This window comes from Tyto alba, unplaced genomic scaffold (genome assembly GCF_018691265.1).
Source record: "Tyto alba isolate M040663 unplaced genomic scaffold, T.alba_DEE_v4.0 Super-Scaffold_16, whole genome shotgun sequence".
Lineage (NCBI taxonomy): Eukaryota > Metazoa > Chordata > Aves > Strigiformes > Tytonidae > Tyto > Tyto alba.
Window position 1 is genome coordinate 17,266,083 of NW_024881278.1, and position 15,466 is coordinate 17,281,548.

General features: G+C 35.2%; 1 protein-coding gene across 2 annotated transcripts in view; it reads right to left on the minus strand.

Moving 5' to 3' along the window:
• The window catches only part of SPATA17 (spermatogenesis associated 17), an 89,698-nt gene that overhangs the window by 32,302 nt on the left and 41,930 nt on the right, over nucleotides 1-15,466 (minus strand). For both annotated transcript variants that reach the window (XM_032989489.2, XM_032989488.2), the window contains one exon: nucleotides 2,465-2,674. In XM_032989489.2, the coding sequence (XP_032845380.2) occupies nucleotides 2,465-2,674 (210 nt within the window). The remainder of the gene's footprint in view (nucleotides 1-2,464; nucleotides 2,675-15,466) is intronic.

The following is a 15,466-nucleotide window of genomic DNA, read 5'->3' on the forward strand; positions in this document are numbered from 1 at the left end:
CAAGAATATTTAGTAATTAAATTCCTTATTGTCACACCAGACAACTTTCAGGATGATGCGTTCTGATGGGTTTTCATTTCCAGCTGTTTCATCAGCTCAAACCAGTGTCCTTTTCTCAGACATCCAGCCCTAAATTGTCAAAGTGTTGTGCAGGGATTTAGCCGTGTGACTCCCATTAACATCAATAAGAGTCGCTCAGCTAAATCCACACGCTGTGCTTTGAAAATTTACCCCACAGTGTACATCCCAGGGTGCTGAAAGGATTAAAGTATTATATAGTAAATTCCCTCTTTGAGGTGCAGAAAATAAACAGAACTCTTCTGGTTTGTTCTAAAAGGCTATCTGTGCATGACTGCTGTGTGTGCGTCTGAACTTAGAAAGGTCTATAAAATATTCCAAATCCAAAGAGAAGCTTGTGAAATACTTTGTATACAGTAAAGTGTTTTGCAAGATCAACTTAACTTTGGAAAACCTTTGAGTTCCCCCTTTATTTTAAAGCATGACTCCTGTACTATGTCCACTAGGTAGAATCTTGCCCTCTTTCCTGAGAGACAGAGCATTCAGTCACATCCCACTGAAGGACTGTCATAGCCCCTTTGGTCCCAGAAGGTAAAGTTACAATGTCATACTCCTCTCAGCTCCAAACTCCTTGATCATCCAAGATGTTTGTTGGCTCACACTGTCCCAATTCTAATGTGAGTCAATGAGTTCATTCGATGAGGAAGCTCAAGCAGTCAAGGTAGGGAGAAAATAAGGAGGGAAGGACAAAGGTGGAGAACTGCCCCAAAGCTGATCCTGACTGCTGTAAGCAGTGTGGATCTCTGCATGGCTCTCCTCTACCCCCCCGGAGGCATTCTGGCAGGCCTGCATCTTCTTCTCATGCTCTAACCCAATTGCATTTGCCTTTATGTTCCACCACTGATACAGTCTCATCCTGCTATGAACAAGTCAGTCATGGCATAAAGGTGAGAAAAGCCTCTTCTGTGCAGGTTAGCCAGTACGCACATGGCTGTCCCCGCTGAGGAACAATGTGGATGCAATCAATAAGCCACAGGCAAATTGTGGCAAATTGTGGCTGATAGCATGCATACTCATAGTTTGAACCCAGAAGTAGTTCAAACTTAAGACTATGTTCAGACCCCCTCTACCAAAGGCTATGATAGTATACAGAAAATAGCCACGTCAATTCAGTGGAGTAAAATACCAATAAAAATATATTATACATTGCTATATATATATTATATATATATAATATATATAACATAGATTATATATATATAATATATATATAATATACATTATAATTATTGCTCATTATTGTTGTTTAATTTCTGCAGCTAAATGATAGTTTCAGTGAAAGTTATTGAGAAGGACTCATTTAGAAGCATTGCCTTTCTAAGCAAAATATGGTTAAGAAATTTTAAACATAGGATGGAGTCAAAAAAAAAAAAAAGGAAAGTGTAAGAGGTTCTGAAGACATTGTGGTCATTCAGTCAAACTGGCACAGAAAGTGTATGTGTAAAGATAGCAGAAAGTTCAGTATATTGGGCAAACTGAAAAATTCTTCAGAATAGAGGGAAAGACAGAATGCTTCTATCCCTAAAGTAACCGTATCAGGCGTTTACTGGCAAAAACTACATGTCATTGTACTGTCATCAAGTGAGGAACATAGAGGTCTCAAAAGTCTGTTTGCTGTGTATGTTGGGCATATTCCCAGCAGGTTTTGATAATAAGGTGGCAAAAGCTGTTTTGACATTTTGTGGGACATTCCCTTTGATGCATTATCTGAGAAATCTCCATTACTTTATAGAAGAGGAAAAAAAGCTAGCTGCAATATATGTCGACATCAACTGAAATTAAAACTGAGACCATGGTAGTTAAGAATGGGAACTGGGCAACTTGGGTGTGGTCCAGAACAAAATGTAGAAATTTTTGTAATTAAAGCTGACACATGGCTAGTGGACACAAAAGGGCAGGAACTGTTCTATACTGAGAGGATGTCTCTTGGCCCTCACACGTACAATATTTGCAAAAAGAGGAAAAAGTTATCACGACTGGTTAATTTGTCCTTTTAACTATCATTTTGACTATCTTTTATTGATTTAAAATTGAAAATTAAGACTTCTGCCTCAAATGAATCATAATATTGAAACTCAATTATATCAGGTCTTCCCTTTGAAATATCAGAAATGACATTTTTTTCCCTAAAGGACAAAACTAAAGTCTAAAGAATCATATTTCTGTGCTTTTACATACCACCTAGGTTTCTTTTTCTTTAAGATAAACCTCTTCCAAAGACTTTACACCCTGAATGCAAGCACTAGATCTACATTAAAAAAAAAAAAAAAAAAAAAAAAAAAAAAAAAAGGGATTTTTGGACTCGATGATCCAGCTTGAGATATTCAGATAACCTGTGATGAAAAATATGAATGAAAGCTGCCTCAGAGACATTGAAAATTGTTACCTGAGGTTTCTGTCTGCCAATAGGTGGCAGAGGCTGTGCTGCGGAGAAAGTCAAAGACGGAGGCCTTTTACAAGTTGGCCAGTCGTAGAGCTCACTATCAAAGGGACTCTTCATCTGCTGCTGTCTGTGGCTCAAGGGCTTGGACTTCCGCAGAAGCAGTTCCATGGGATCTGGGGATTTTCTGAATGGTGAATTATAGATGCCTGCAATCTGAGCAGAAATTCCTTTAACTATTCAAATGTGTTTAGCTTTAGTAGTATAAAACCTGTGCAAGACAAAAATTTAGCACAAAAATTTCTGAATTGTGAATTAAGCTGAAAGATTCATGCTTCACTGAATTTGATTATTTATTTTTTTCAGGATACATCATTAATTTCATCACTAGTGTGATCTAATATAACAATTACTAATATAAAACATACATTTCAAATTCTAAACTAGCAATCTACATCATTAACAATCTGTGAATATCTGGCAAATCAAAATTCTGTGACAGACTGTTCCCAAATCATTCCTATAAATGTAGGCATTTTATCATTTGTATATAAACAATTCTCAAATAGACATATGTGGGTTTATTGAATTAATTATGAACTGTTAAACATGAGAATTCTTATACCATATTGCACAAAGCCACTAAAACTCCTATAAGACAGATGAAACATACTTAAAATACACCTGGCAAAAAATTAATTTAAAGATATAGAGTTTCTTTAAGGATAATTATATATTCTACAACAGTATACTCAGACTATTATTAAGACTTTTAAAGTAGATTTTCTCAGTTAAGAAATATTGTCCTTTGCTTTTATCATAATTTTAATTGCTAAGACATATTCAATAAAAATAGTAGGAAAATAAATAAGTTTCATGATGCGGGGAAAGGTAAGAAAAAGAGCAAATGTATAAAATCTTGCATTTCTCCTTTGGAACACTACTGAGGACCCATGAGAAAACTAAGTAGAGCATGAGCCTCCTCATAAAGCATTAATCTCTTGGGGCTGAGAGGACTGAACACTCCCCAATTAGCTCTAATGCATTTTTCATTAACATATCCTACTGGGAAGTTCCAATTCCTTGTGTCAAAACAGTTAAATAAGGCCCATATAAAACTTACTGTTTAATGGACAAAAATATTCAGATATGGTAGCTTATTCAAAATAATGTTGGGCTATTAAAATTTTTATGGAATATATTCTCCAACTCTGTAAGTGATCTGGCCCTAATGACAATTTATTTTGGCCCTCTGTTATACGTTCCCTGCCTAATGCAAACCCTATAAACTATTCCACTACACTATCAGTCTAAATGTATAATGGGAAAGAGGACACAGATAGAGATAAGTGGTATAAACACACGTATGCCAAACAACCACTGGTTGTTCCTTCAGCTCTTCAGGATGCCAAACTAAAATGGCAGGGATCCATGCTTCAAATAGCGGGCAAGCAGAACCACTGGAGTGAATGTGAAGTTGCAGGCCCATCTGTATAATCTGTAAAATCCAGATGCATATTAAAAGTTTGGTTCTACAAGTCTGGATCTTACTCAAATAAGCATCTCATAAAGTTACAGATTCTCCTAATGCTGTTGTTATTTTTGTAGTATTTCATACATTGCCCTATTGCAATTTTCTTATCAGCCCATTACATTTTGTCTGGCAAACATTTGGTGACCTGTAAGTGCTACATAAACACAAGTTCCGTATGTCATCTCAGGCTTTATTGCACTGTTCCACTATTATTTAATGCATTTACACTATATACTTGCTATACAGGTTCTTTCAAATATAAAATGCCACAGTCAAGAGCTTCCATACAGATTAGATTCCATGCTGGAGACACACAAACCACCTCTATGCCACGGTCATTATGGTTCTTCACTCATTAGTCCTACCATGGCCATTGGATCTGCCTACATTTTGATCAATGAATTTTTGCCTTCACTCTGTTGATGACAGTAAAATAGAAAAGTGATTGCCTGTGACTACTTTTTTTTTCACATTTCACTGAACTGCTCATCGTACTGTTACTTCGTGTTTCCACCCATTCCTACGTCATCTATATTCAGCTCTTGTATCCTACCTAACATGGAGACTGTGTTCTAGCCATGCCATGGAGAGATGCCATGCAGAGGTCCCAGCTAGTGGGAGAGATACTGCTTTCTCACAGTATATCTGTGAAACACATATTTTATAGAAAACTACAATGTCACTGAAAATGTAAACGTTTTCCAGGAGAAAAACATCTCCATGTGCATCTCTGAGAATCAGGAGGATCTGGAATAAACCACTGTGGCATAATAATGACTGTCTGAAGTTGGTAGGCATGGATTTGTAAATCAGTAGCAAATCCTGATCAGGGCTTCATCTGCCCCAAATTTACACCCTTTTTAAACCTTTTCTTTAAAAGAGAAAATAAATAAATAAAAAACCTGAAGAGAAAATTGGGTAGGAAATTTTAATCAAAACAAAATTAGATTATTTCAATCTATGTAGCACAAGTTTGTTTTTTGGTTTTTGGTTCCCCAAAGTAGAAAAATAATATCTTAAGTAATTTAAACATCTTTCCTCTGAAGAACTGCAGGCAAGAATAACTTTAAAGTGATGTGCTGTCTGGGCTCTAAGAAATGGCATTGCTTCTGTTAGAAATACTTAGAACAAGTATAAATGGCTCCATGAGCATAATGACTTTCTGAAACTGCATTTTGCAATCTATATTGAGATACTACGTATATTGTACTTGACATTTGTTTGTTTAAGTGTTTGGCAGTAGAAAAAGCTATAGTTCATAAAGGGTTCAAACACTATGAAATGCTACTGAATATCTCAATGTGCACAAATAGGATTGATTTTTAGCATTTTTAATTAAACCAAAATTACCCGTAATACATGTGGGAATGCATTGATTCAGTGTCTTTTGAATTATTATTGCTGAAAATGTGTCTTAACAAAGAGCTACTTTTTGTTGTTCTTTTTTTACACACTATCAGGTTAAACATATACAGATAGCATATCAACTATGAAAATGGATTTAGCAAGGCCAGCTGGACACTTTAAAAGTTGTTGCTTCTTTTACAGTTGAAAGTCTTTGTAAGATCTGGGTCAAAATTGATTATGAAGTGCATTTTTAAATAATATTTTTTCAAGCAGTCCTTGTTAATTACTTTACATTTTAATTATATATGTTCAAGTATTCAACCAGACAGATAGCAGAGCAATCAGCAGAGTTAGTATCCACACAGATAAAATTAATACTAATTTACTCTAAATTCCCCAAGGTTTCTGGTAAGGTTTTAGGCCTAGATTTAAAACTGGCAAAGTTTGGTAGAAAGAGACAAGGGGATGAGTTTGATTCCACTTTCCAGTTCAGACCAATCCCTGGCAAAATTGCTGCCATTCATTTTTAAATATCTCTGCAAATCAGAGTCATCATTTTGTAATTTCTTGCACATGTGCTGTGCACTGATGAATGCCCTATTCACTCTATCCTCTGCAGGGAGCTGGCAGTCTGCAGAAATCTAAGAATCTGGAGGATCAAAGCCTTTGGTACTTAATAAATTTGCATATCTTCTTGAGACCAGTACAATGTGTTAAAAGCGTTACTTCATCCTTTCCCTGCTTTATACAATATTCTGTCAACTGCAAAACCATTGTAGTTAATACTGCTTTTTCAATGGTAGAAGAGTATCTGTCTTGAGATATTACCTCATACTTCAATTCAAATATTTTTCCCACCTTTAGTTCATAAGAAAATACGTTACCCTCCAAAATACTATGATAGGTTACAAAAAGTAAGTCTTTTCTGAGGGAGAATGACATGTTTTTCTGTACCTGTGTTCTTCACAACTAAGGGCCTCTGTCAAAGCCAGATTTCTGGGACCTCATTTCCAGGAACAATTTTCTAAAGTGACAAACACTATGGGGAAATCTGTGCTAACTGTTAAAAAACCTACAACTGAGTTATTTGCAGTACTGTCATGCTAACTTCCACCTCAATAAGACCAAAGAAATCTCAGGAGGTGACTCTGCTAATAGCTTCTTACTGACCTCCTTGCATCAGGCCCTTCTGGTGAATGGTGGCCCAGTGGTGAATATGGCAAATGAGGTGTGAAAGCACAGATTATTTTTTTTTTTTTAAGACTATGGTTCTGACTCGTCAGGGAAAATAAAAAAAAAAAAAAAAAAGAGAGAGAAATGAGTTATACAATAGATATATTTTTCCCCTAGAATTCTCTGCCTCAGACCTTCCATCATGGAAACCCAAGCATGACCTGGAATATTAATTGTGTCAGGTCAAGCATACTGGCAAATGTACCATTTGTTACCCAGTCATCCTTAGCATTACATTAATATTTTGAATCATTTTGCATTTCTAACACTCTATCACTTAGTTTCCTCACAGTCATTTTCTTATCTTTAGAATTAATTGTGACATATGAAAAAATAAAAAAAATAAGAAAATAAATATTAATTTAATGAACATTAGCAAATAAAAGATTTGTTGTGTTTCTTTTTTTTTATATATTCTGTATTGCTTCCACCTCTAATCCTATATTTAGTCTATGCTGTAGAATATCCACTGTTGTCTTTTCCTGTTTATCATTTCTATATGGCAAGAAAAACTTAACCATTTTTTCCCAGAATACAACAAAGAAATTATTAAGAAGCTTGCCTTGAAAGCTGAACTATGAAGGAAGAGATCAACAAAAGAAATAGAAGGGAGGAAGAAAGGGAAGAAAAAGGTGCAGGTAGAAACAGAAAGAAAAGGCTGTGTTGATTATGCTGGATAGTTCCTCAGAAAAGATCAGTGATCCCAAGTGGTATAATGAAATGTGAACAGTTTTAGATGCTGCAATATTTATTTATGAATGAATTATTTCTTATTCTTATTTCTTGACTGAGCCTTTAAAGTCTACATATAAAATTCCAAACAAAATAAACCCTAGTAGATACAGTATAGCTACTACACTGCAAATAATTACACACATGCAAAATTTCAAAAAATGAAGTTGAGTTGAAGAAAAAATGTAAGAATGAAGTCAATAGAAAGTTTCCTTATATCTTTAAAATATTTTTTACTGTTATGTAACTAAACAATAACAAAGGTATGCTCTATTTTAATTACTTTTTCATATCAATTCTGAAAGTCTGAAACAAGCAACATATATAATTAATAGAAATGTTTCATTTATCAGTCATTTAATCTTGAAAAAAATAGCTTTGAGGGAGGAAGCCTTTGCAAGTGATTGTCACAGTAATAACCTAAAGTCCTGCTTTCTCACTCTGGTCATTTAATGAGGAGCAAAACGAAAAGAAAAAGGCTTCAACAAAATAAGGACTTAACTTGAAAATCCTTTTTTGCTCCATTGCAATTTGCAAAAAAACTAAGCAAGCTGAGAGGAGAGGTAAGATATCTTTAAAAGCCATAAAAGTAAAAGCATGAAGGAGAGCTGTGAATGAAATATTTGCTAGAGATGGGATTGCTGAATCAACACTGACCAGTGCACTTCATCATAATTATCAGGACATACTACTGCCAGGGGATTTATAAAAATCCCACTCAGCAAATAATTGCCCTGCTGTTAGGAGATAGTCGGAGTGTTAACACACTGTCACAGTCCAGCGTTTAGTAAGATATTCAACATTCAATTACTCTTGCTGAGAACTAAAAGGAAACATGATCATTTCTCAGCTACTGCAGCTATGCTTCCACATGAATTCCAGTGAACAATCCTGTTAATCCCCAGATATAGTTTCTCTAGGAGGTAAAAGAAATACCTTAAAATATTAATGATTCACAAGGAAAAAATGTGTTTATATGATGCTGCAACCATATTTGTAAAAGAAACGGAATTTAAAACTTCTAAATAACTAGCTTATTACAGGCTGTCAGAATATTCCATATGTAGTGAAAATAAAAGGATAATATTTTCAATACAAAATTTATTGGAGAAGGAGCCATCTACAAAAATCCTGTAAATGCTGTTCTAGCAACAAGTATAATAAAGCTATGTCCATGAACTCAAATTGATACATCAAAATATTTAAGTCATATCAGAATGTATTCTATTAGGAATAATCTGTGGGGTTTTTAACTAATATGAACACATTTTTATGTTAACAAATAAGGAATATAGAGTAAATTTTATTTGGATATTGGAAAATACCACAGTGTGGTTCAACATTCCAATTTGAGATGAAATTTCTTTACTGTGGCTGACAACAGGAAAAATGTCATCCAGTTTTATAAATGTAGGCTCAGTTCTTACTGAGCTAATGCTACTCCTTAGACCTGATTTTGTAATCCTTATAAAAATATACTCTCAGGAATTTAAACTAAATAAGAATTGGAGGATCTAGCCTGTTATTGTACCTAAGATATTTTAGCTTTGTTTGAGATACTGCTTTTATGCAGAGACTGAAGAATTCATAAATGAGTGATGAGTAGTGTATATTTTTCAAGTGGGATTAATTACCTGTCTTCTGCTTAATATATATTCTGTTTAAACAGAGTAATAGAAGCATTAATTATTGTTATTCTGCCTTCAGATTGTAAAGCTTGGTTCAGTCATTTTCATCTGTGAAATGTTTGCTTGATATCAGAAAAATAGTGCAATCATATTTTAAATGCACTTTTATAAGTAAACCAGGCTGCAATTTTACGGACTATACAATGAGGTGTTAAGGAAGCATTCAAGTCCGGTATCCTGGCCACAGACCATAAAATCAAACTCTACATCTCCACAGGCACTAAGTTCAATTGCAGGAAAAAAACCTGTAATCGAGTCTCCAAATAGGTTCCAACTGCTTGCAACAAGACAAAAGAGAAACAAACTCTTCGTTTAATGAATGGATCATTTGGCATAATATCAAAAACACAGCAGCCCAGCAAATGCATAGACATCCCAAAAATGTATCCACCTTTCATTGATTCTCCCTCTGACTGAGGCTTACTCTGTCAAATCTAATTCTTATGCAGTCTCTTGAAGACTTGACTAGATCAGGGATAATAACTTGGATGAGTGAGTGATGGCATGGGAAACAATACTCATATGATGAGGACACTAACCAGAGACACATCATTCTAAGTTCTCTTACTGACTTCTCATTTGAATTCTAACTGATTTCAAAACAAGCAGAAAAACGTGTTTTACCTTGCTTAATGACTTTATTTTAAAAATAGGAATGGTAAATTCCTTTATTGTTACCATTTTTTCTTTAAGAAGTGATGGGGTGAGTATGGGATCATGTACAAATTCTAGGAATCTCTGTAAACCAACCTGTTTCTATGACCACCCTGTATAAATGGAAATTAAAGAGCTTAGTCTGAAAAATAATCTCTGAAGGTGATTTTGTTCTTCCAGGACTCGATAGCTGCATGTGAAAACACAGACAGTATTTCCTTACTTCACGGGGGTATTTTGAAGCTAAAATTATTTATGCTTTTGAGAAGTTTTCAGAGCCTTAATACACTTATTTTAATGTGTGATATCATTTACATCTTTAAAATTAAAATGCCATCTACGGCTATTGCTATAATGTAAAAAATTAGCTTTGTAAAAAAAAAAAAAAATCAACTCAAAATTCACTCCTTTTCTCATTGGATTGATAAAAAACCTTGAAATTATACCATTTAGTAACTTTGAATTTGTAACACCAGAAGTTATATACAACAACATACTGAAGACAGGAGAAGCTATTCTTAACAGATAGGGATGGAAATCATATGAAAATCTCCCTTGTTAACTAAATAATTGCTAAATAGAGAATTAATTCACTTCTCCAAAGACGCCTATATGCAACTGAACAGTGTAACATTTAATTGTTTTTATTGGTTTTTGCATCTGTTGTGTTGTGCTCACATGTGATCTCCCCTCACAGATATATATTCTGACAGATTTATTAAAAAATTTGCTGTAGTAAACCTATAGGATTAGACAATGACTAAAAACTGGAAAAGTGACAGTATGCTTAACAAAGCAGTCCCCAATGAGACCACTAAGCAAAGAAATGAAGGTTTAATGAATGGTCATAGTATTGTATACAGGAAAGAATAAAGAAGAGGGAACAGAATCATGTTAGTCAGATTCGTAAAGGTAGTCAGAAATGAATAGAAAATAGTGATGTAATAAGAAAGAATAAAAAGATGAAGATTTTATTAAAAGATCATAGAAACAGAAAAACTGGAAGCAAAGAAAACAATAGATGGGGGAAGATATACAGTTTTCACCCTGTCCCTTGCAGGACAGACAAAATTCCCAAATTAGCAGTATATATTAGATACTAAACAAAAGCATTGAATATTGAATAAACTGTGCAAGTTAATGAACGAACTTTACCATTATAATATTCACTTGCCTAAGAGCTGAAAAACAAAAGAACTGGTGTGTACATCACTCATCTTGAAGTCTCATTAAAGCAAGGATACCATCAGTGCCACTTCTTAATCCACAGGAAGGTTTGCTGTTGAGGAATGTATGGTATTTTATCTTCATGACTTCTCCCATGCCATTCCTAACCTCCCCCTCCTTAGGAACTTATCTCTTATTTAACATGTACTTCTTCCAATATAATAGTTTCAAAAATTACCCGAGCAAGACCATACATCACATCAAACTTGTATAAACACCAGATGGACTACTGAACATCGACCAAATTTATCCCAGTTACAATTTCAGAAATGTCAGTGGAGTTCCACTCTGTTCAAGTATGTGTGAATGAGGCTTTGTGTGTGAGCTATTTAGTTGATATTTGCACTACATTGTAATTTCCTTGCAATATAGATTATTTCTCAAATGTGTGCACCACATCAAACACAAAGCCAACATTCAATATATAACTCACTGTTATCAGTTTTCTGACCCTGCAGCAATCCAACCCTTTTGCCACCCCAATTGACAGTAATACACAAAATGTGGTCATGTTTTTCTAAGATCTCAGCATGTACACTTTTGATAGATCACACAGCTTGTCCTTTAAACTCTGCCATTAATCCTACCCACAGGAGTTGAGCAAGAAGTTTGCTGTCTAGAAAAAATCCACACAAGTAAAGATTATGCAATTCAGATGCTGAAAGAGACAGTTTAAATACAGGGACCTTCTAGCTAGTGGATTTTTAAATGACTAATGCTGGATGAAGAGATGCTAAATGCTGTAATACACGGTAGACACAGAGATGCCACTATGCTATAATAACCTATGCTTGGTATGAGTGACATGGCTAGTAACAAGCTATTTAGAAGAACCTCTGAGAAATATTGCCATGTCTACATGGATATGCCTTTAGAAACTGAACTTGTATGGGATCAATCACAAAACAGCACTCAAACTTTACATCCTATTGTGTGTTAAGCTCTTTCTAACGAGATATGATTTTTCAATGTAAACTGTTTCTCATTTCTTTGCAGTTACCCAGTTATCAAACAAATTGAAACGATTTTTTAATAAGCAGCCTTTAGGAAAAATAGAATCTGCAGTACTGTCACAGAACATGCTTAGAATTATTATTTTTTTTTCTATTTTTAAGTTCACTCACAGTTCTTAAAAAATAGAATGAGAATTTCTTGTTTTCTGTGAAGGGAGAAATTATTGATTTCTGTTGGAAGCACTTTTGCTTACCATTTCTGCTAGAATGAGACGTATGAGAAGAGTGAGTAGGAAGTACTGTTCACTGACACTGGGGAGAAATACATCTGAAATGGTGCATACCCATCTATTTCTTATAGGAGGCATGTCGTAGTGTCAGCAGATAGTACTTCCCCATCCTCTTCCCATTGCTCCCTAGCCTACAGAGTTACCGTTTTCTGGGCATGAAGTTGACCACGCTTGCCATCTTAATTTTGGCTTTGATTGTACTTGCCCTCTCTAGCAAGACAACCACCCCTTCTTAGAGAAAAAGAAAGGGTGATTTAAAAGGATATGAACAAAACTGGAAAATCTACAGAAGTTTTAAACCCTGTCACTAAATGGTTTTGGCAGAGTGTGCACCAGATAAATTCTGGAGGTATATGTTGGTTTACAGCACTTGCCTTCTTTTTACATCCCCATGATACTGTGTTGAGTAGTAGAATTATAGTCCTGAGTGTTTCCAGGATGAGTAATCCCAAAGGGCAAGAGCCAGACTCAAATTTTAAGAGAACTAAAGGTTTTTGAATGTGTGTGCAAATAACTTAAAGGTCATTTTTGGAATTCAGACCTAGTGGAACTAACCTTCTAGACATAAACATTTTTCTTTGTTTGGATACAATGTCTTCCAGAATCACAAACAGCTCAGGTACTGGCTGCTTTAGGTTTACCTTACTTTGTCCTTCTTTTTGACAGAAACATTAAGCAACATTAACTGAGATTCCTTTCAAGTGAACTGAGATTGTGTGTATAGTGCCCCATGAGGCACAAGAGTTGAATGATTTTCCTATAGTGAATACCTGTGAATAGACTGATATATCTGGCTGGTTTCTAATGTGGAATTGAATACATGAAGAAGGCTTGCTGATCAAACATACCTGTCACAAGTACTGTAAGAAGGATTTAATGTAAACTGAGAATCCTTTGGAAATAGTATTTTATAAAAACAGAACACTGTAGCATGAAGTGCTTTATATACTAATGCTATTTAACTGTAGCTGCAAGCCTGCCTGAGAGCTAGGAAAGCTCACTCTTTCCTCTTTAATTTAAATGGGATTTTTTATGGTACAAGCTTTGGAAAGTACTCAGAAATATCTAACTTCTTGTCAGAGAAGTGATGAGTGGATATTAAACACCCACGGATAGGTGGGGATGTTCAGTGATTGGGGCACCTACATTAAAAAAAAATTAACCATTTTAGTTCATCTTCAGGAAGTATTAGCACTTACAATGAATGATAATTTCATTCCCTGAATGTTTTAGAGACAGGATAATAAAATTACAACAGTAAAGAGGGAGGAAATAAAATGTAAAAGGTAAGAGCTAATTCATTCTTCATGCTAGCTCAGTCCTTGGCCTTTCCTGAACAGACACTGCCAATAGTAACAAATTATGTATAATCATTTTGTGATGTGGACTGTTCACTTGGGACTAAGCTCAAATGACCAAACTTGCAGCCTTGTCTCTTAAAATGTGGATCTGAAGATCAAAGGCCAGAGCTTTATCCACCGAGTCCTCACCTTTATAAGAATAAAACTGCCAGGTGTCCAGAGACAGAGTGGGTGTCAAACAGTGTCATTTTAGACCAATTGTTTTTCAAGTTCTTACAGGACAGCACATTAGGTTAGAAGCATATTAATCAGTTGTATCCTCTGAATATTCATTAGCCTGCTCCAGGAAGGATTTTGTGGCCTTTTTTTTCTTCCTCACTTAGAACATTTGCACCTGATATAAGTGCAGTAACTTCAACAGAATTAGCTCCTAATTTCCAGTAGTGTAAAAAGGGAACACACGCAGTCAGTGTAAAGTTTATGAATTGCCATGTCTGTTGTCAGGAAAAATGTAATAAAAATGCACTTTAGGATTGAATAGAATTTGAATTTAAAATATTTTACTCCATGAACTGACAAACATGAAATAATGACTGATACAATTGATAAAAGTGATGTAATCTTGAGTCTTACAATAAATACAGAAAATCAAAATGAAACTGGTCTGAAAAACAAAAGCTGAAAAGTAACCTTGGGGCATGTCTTTGCTACCTTTATATACAAAAGCCCTAATCCAGAGTCCACAGAAGTTTGCTAAATGACTCCCATTACCCTGAAGTGGAATTGCTTATGGAGTATGGGTGTTACACAGAGAGAGTAAGAACGTAAAAACTTGGTTCTCATTGCTGAAGTTAGAGCTTTACACTGTTAACTCACTTGATACTAACATTTCTCTCCTCATCACAGAACATTATTCTTAAGGTATTTTTTAAAAAAAATGTTTTCTACAGTGCTAAACTATTAAAGAGTCATTGTCTCATATGTCTCCCTGGAAAGGATTATCTCAGTCAAGACTAGTTCCATTTAAAATACTTCCTTATTTTATAGCACCAGCTATTATATCTCTACAAGTAATCCCTTACAATGTATTAGTTCAATGGGAATAAATATGTGCAAACACCAGTCAAATGTCTAAACACATTAGACTTGACTCAGCAGAGAGATGGTGACACACTTGAGCAGGCACTGAAAACTGAAGGAACTACTGCAATCCAAAAAGATAACTCAAGTCTAGTTACTGGCAGTTACTAAAAGAAATGTCATAGATTTTGTAACTTTTAAAACAACAATGGCCTATTATTACACATGGGCTTTGTTCTTCTCTTGCAGCTCTAAATTACCTGGGAGCTTATGAGCAGTATCTGTTAACAAAACATCAAAGGATACCACGAGAAATTGTTACTCTGCTAAAGAGGGCTGAAAAGTGACTGACTTTACTGTTGCTTGGAGTGGAAGAAGCAATCCACAGAACCTCACCAAATTATGGAGAAAGAATAAGGCATTTTGCAATTGCATATTCTCCTATGACGGAATACCAGAGACAGTGTATACTGCAAAATGAGCATGCTGCAAAACAATACTGAAAGGAGAATGAGTGAACTTGGTCTCACAAGGAAGCACAATTTGAGACCTAGTATTGCAGGCCTGGAGCTCTTATCACACTCTCTCTAAGTTATTCCTTCTCTGAGTATTAAGAGTGGCAGGGATTGGAGGAATACAGAGGCAAAAAGCGAACACCTTAATAATCAAAAAAATGGAAAGCTCTACAACAAAAAACAAGTCCTTCAACTACCAATTGCTGCAAACTGGGAGAATATTCTTGGCATGTCATTATATTGCCCCATTGCCCCATTTTATTCCTCTTCCCTAGGTGTATACTGTTGGCCACTGTAAAAGGTAAGATGCTGGGCCAGAGGAGCCTTCAGTCTGACTCAGTCACATCTGCTAATTGAACAGGGCCCAACAGAAACAAGTTTCTGTACAAAAATCAAGAGTAGGCATACACACACAACTGCATGATTAATTTGTCTCAAGTTCTCAATAGCTAAA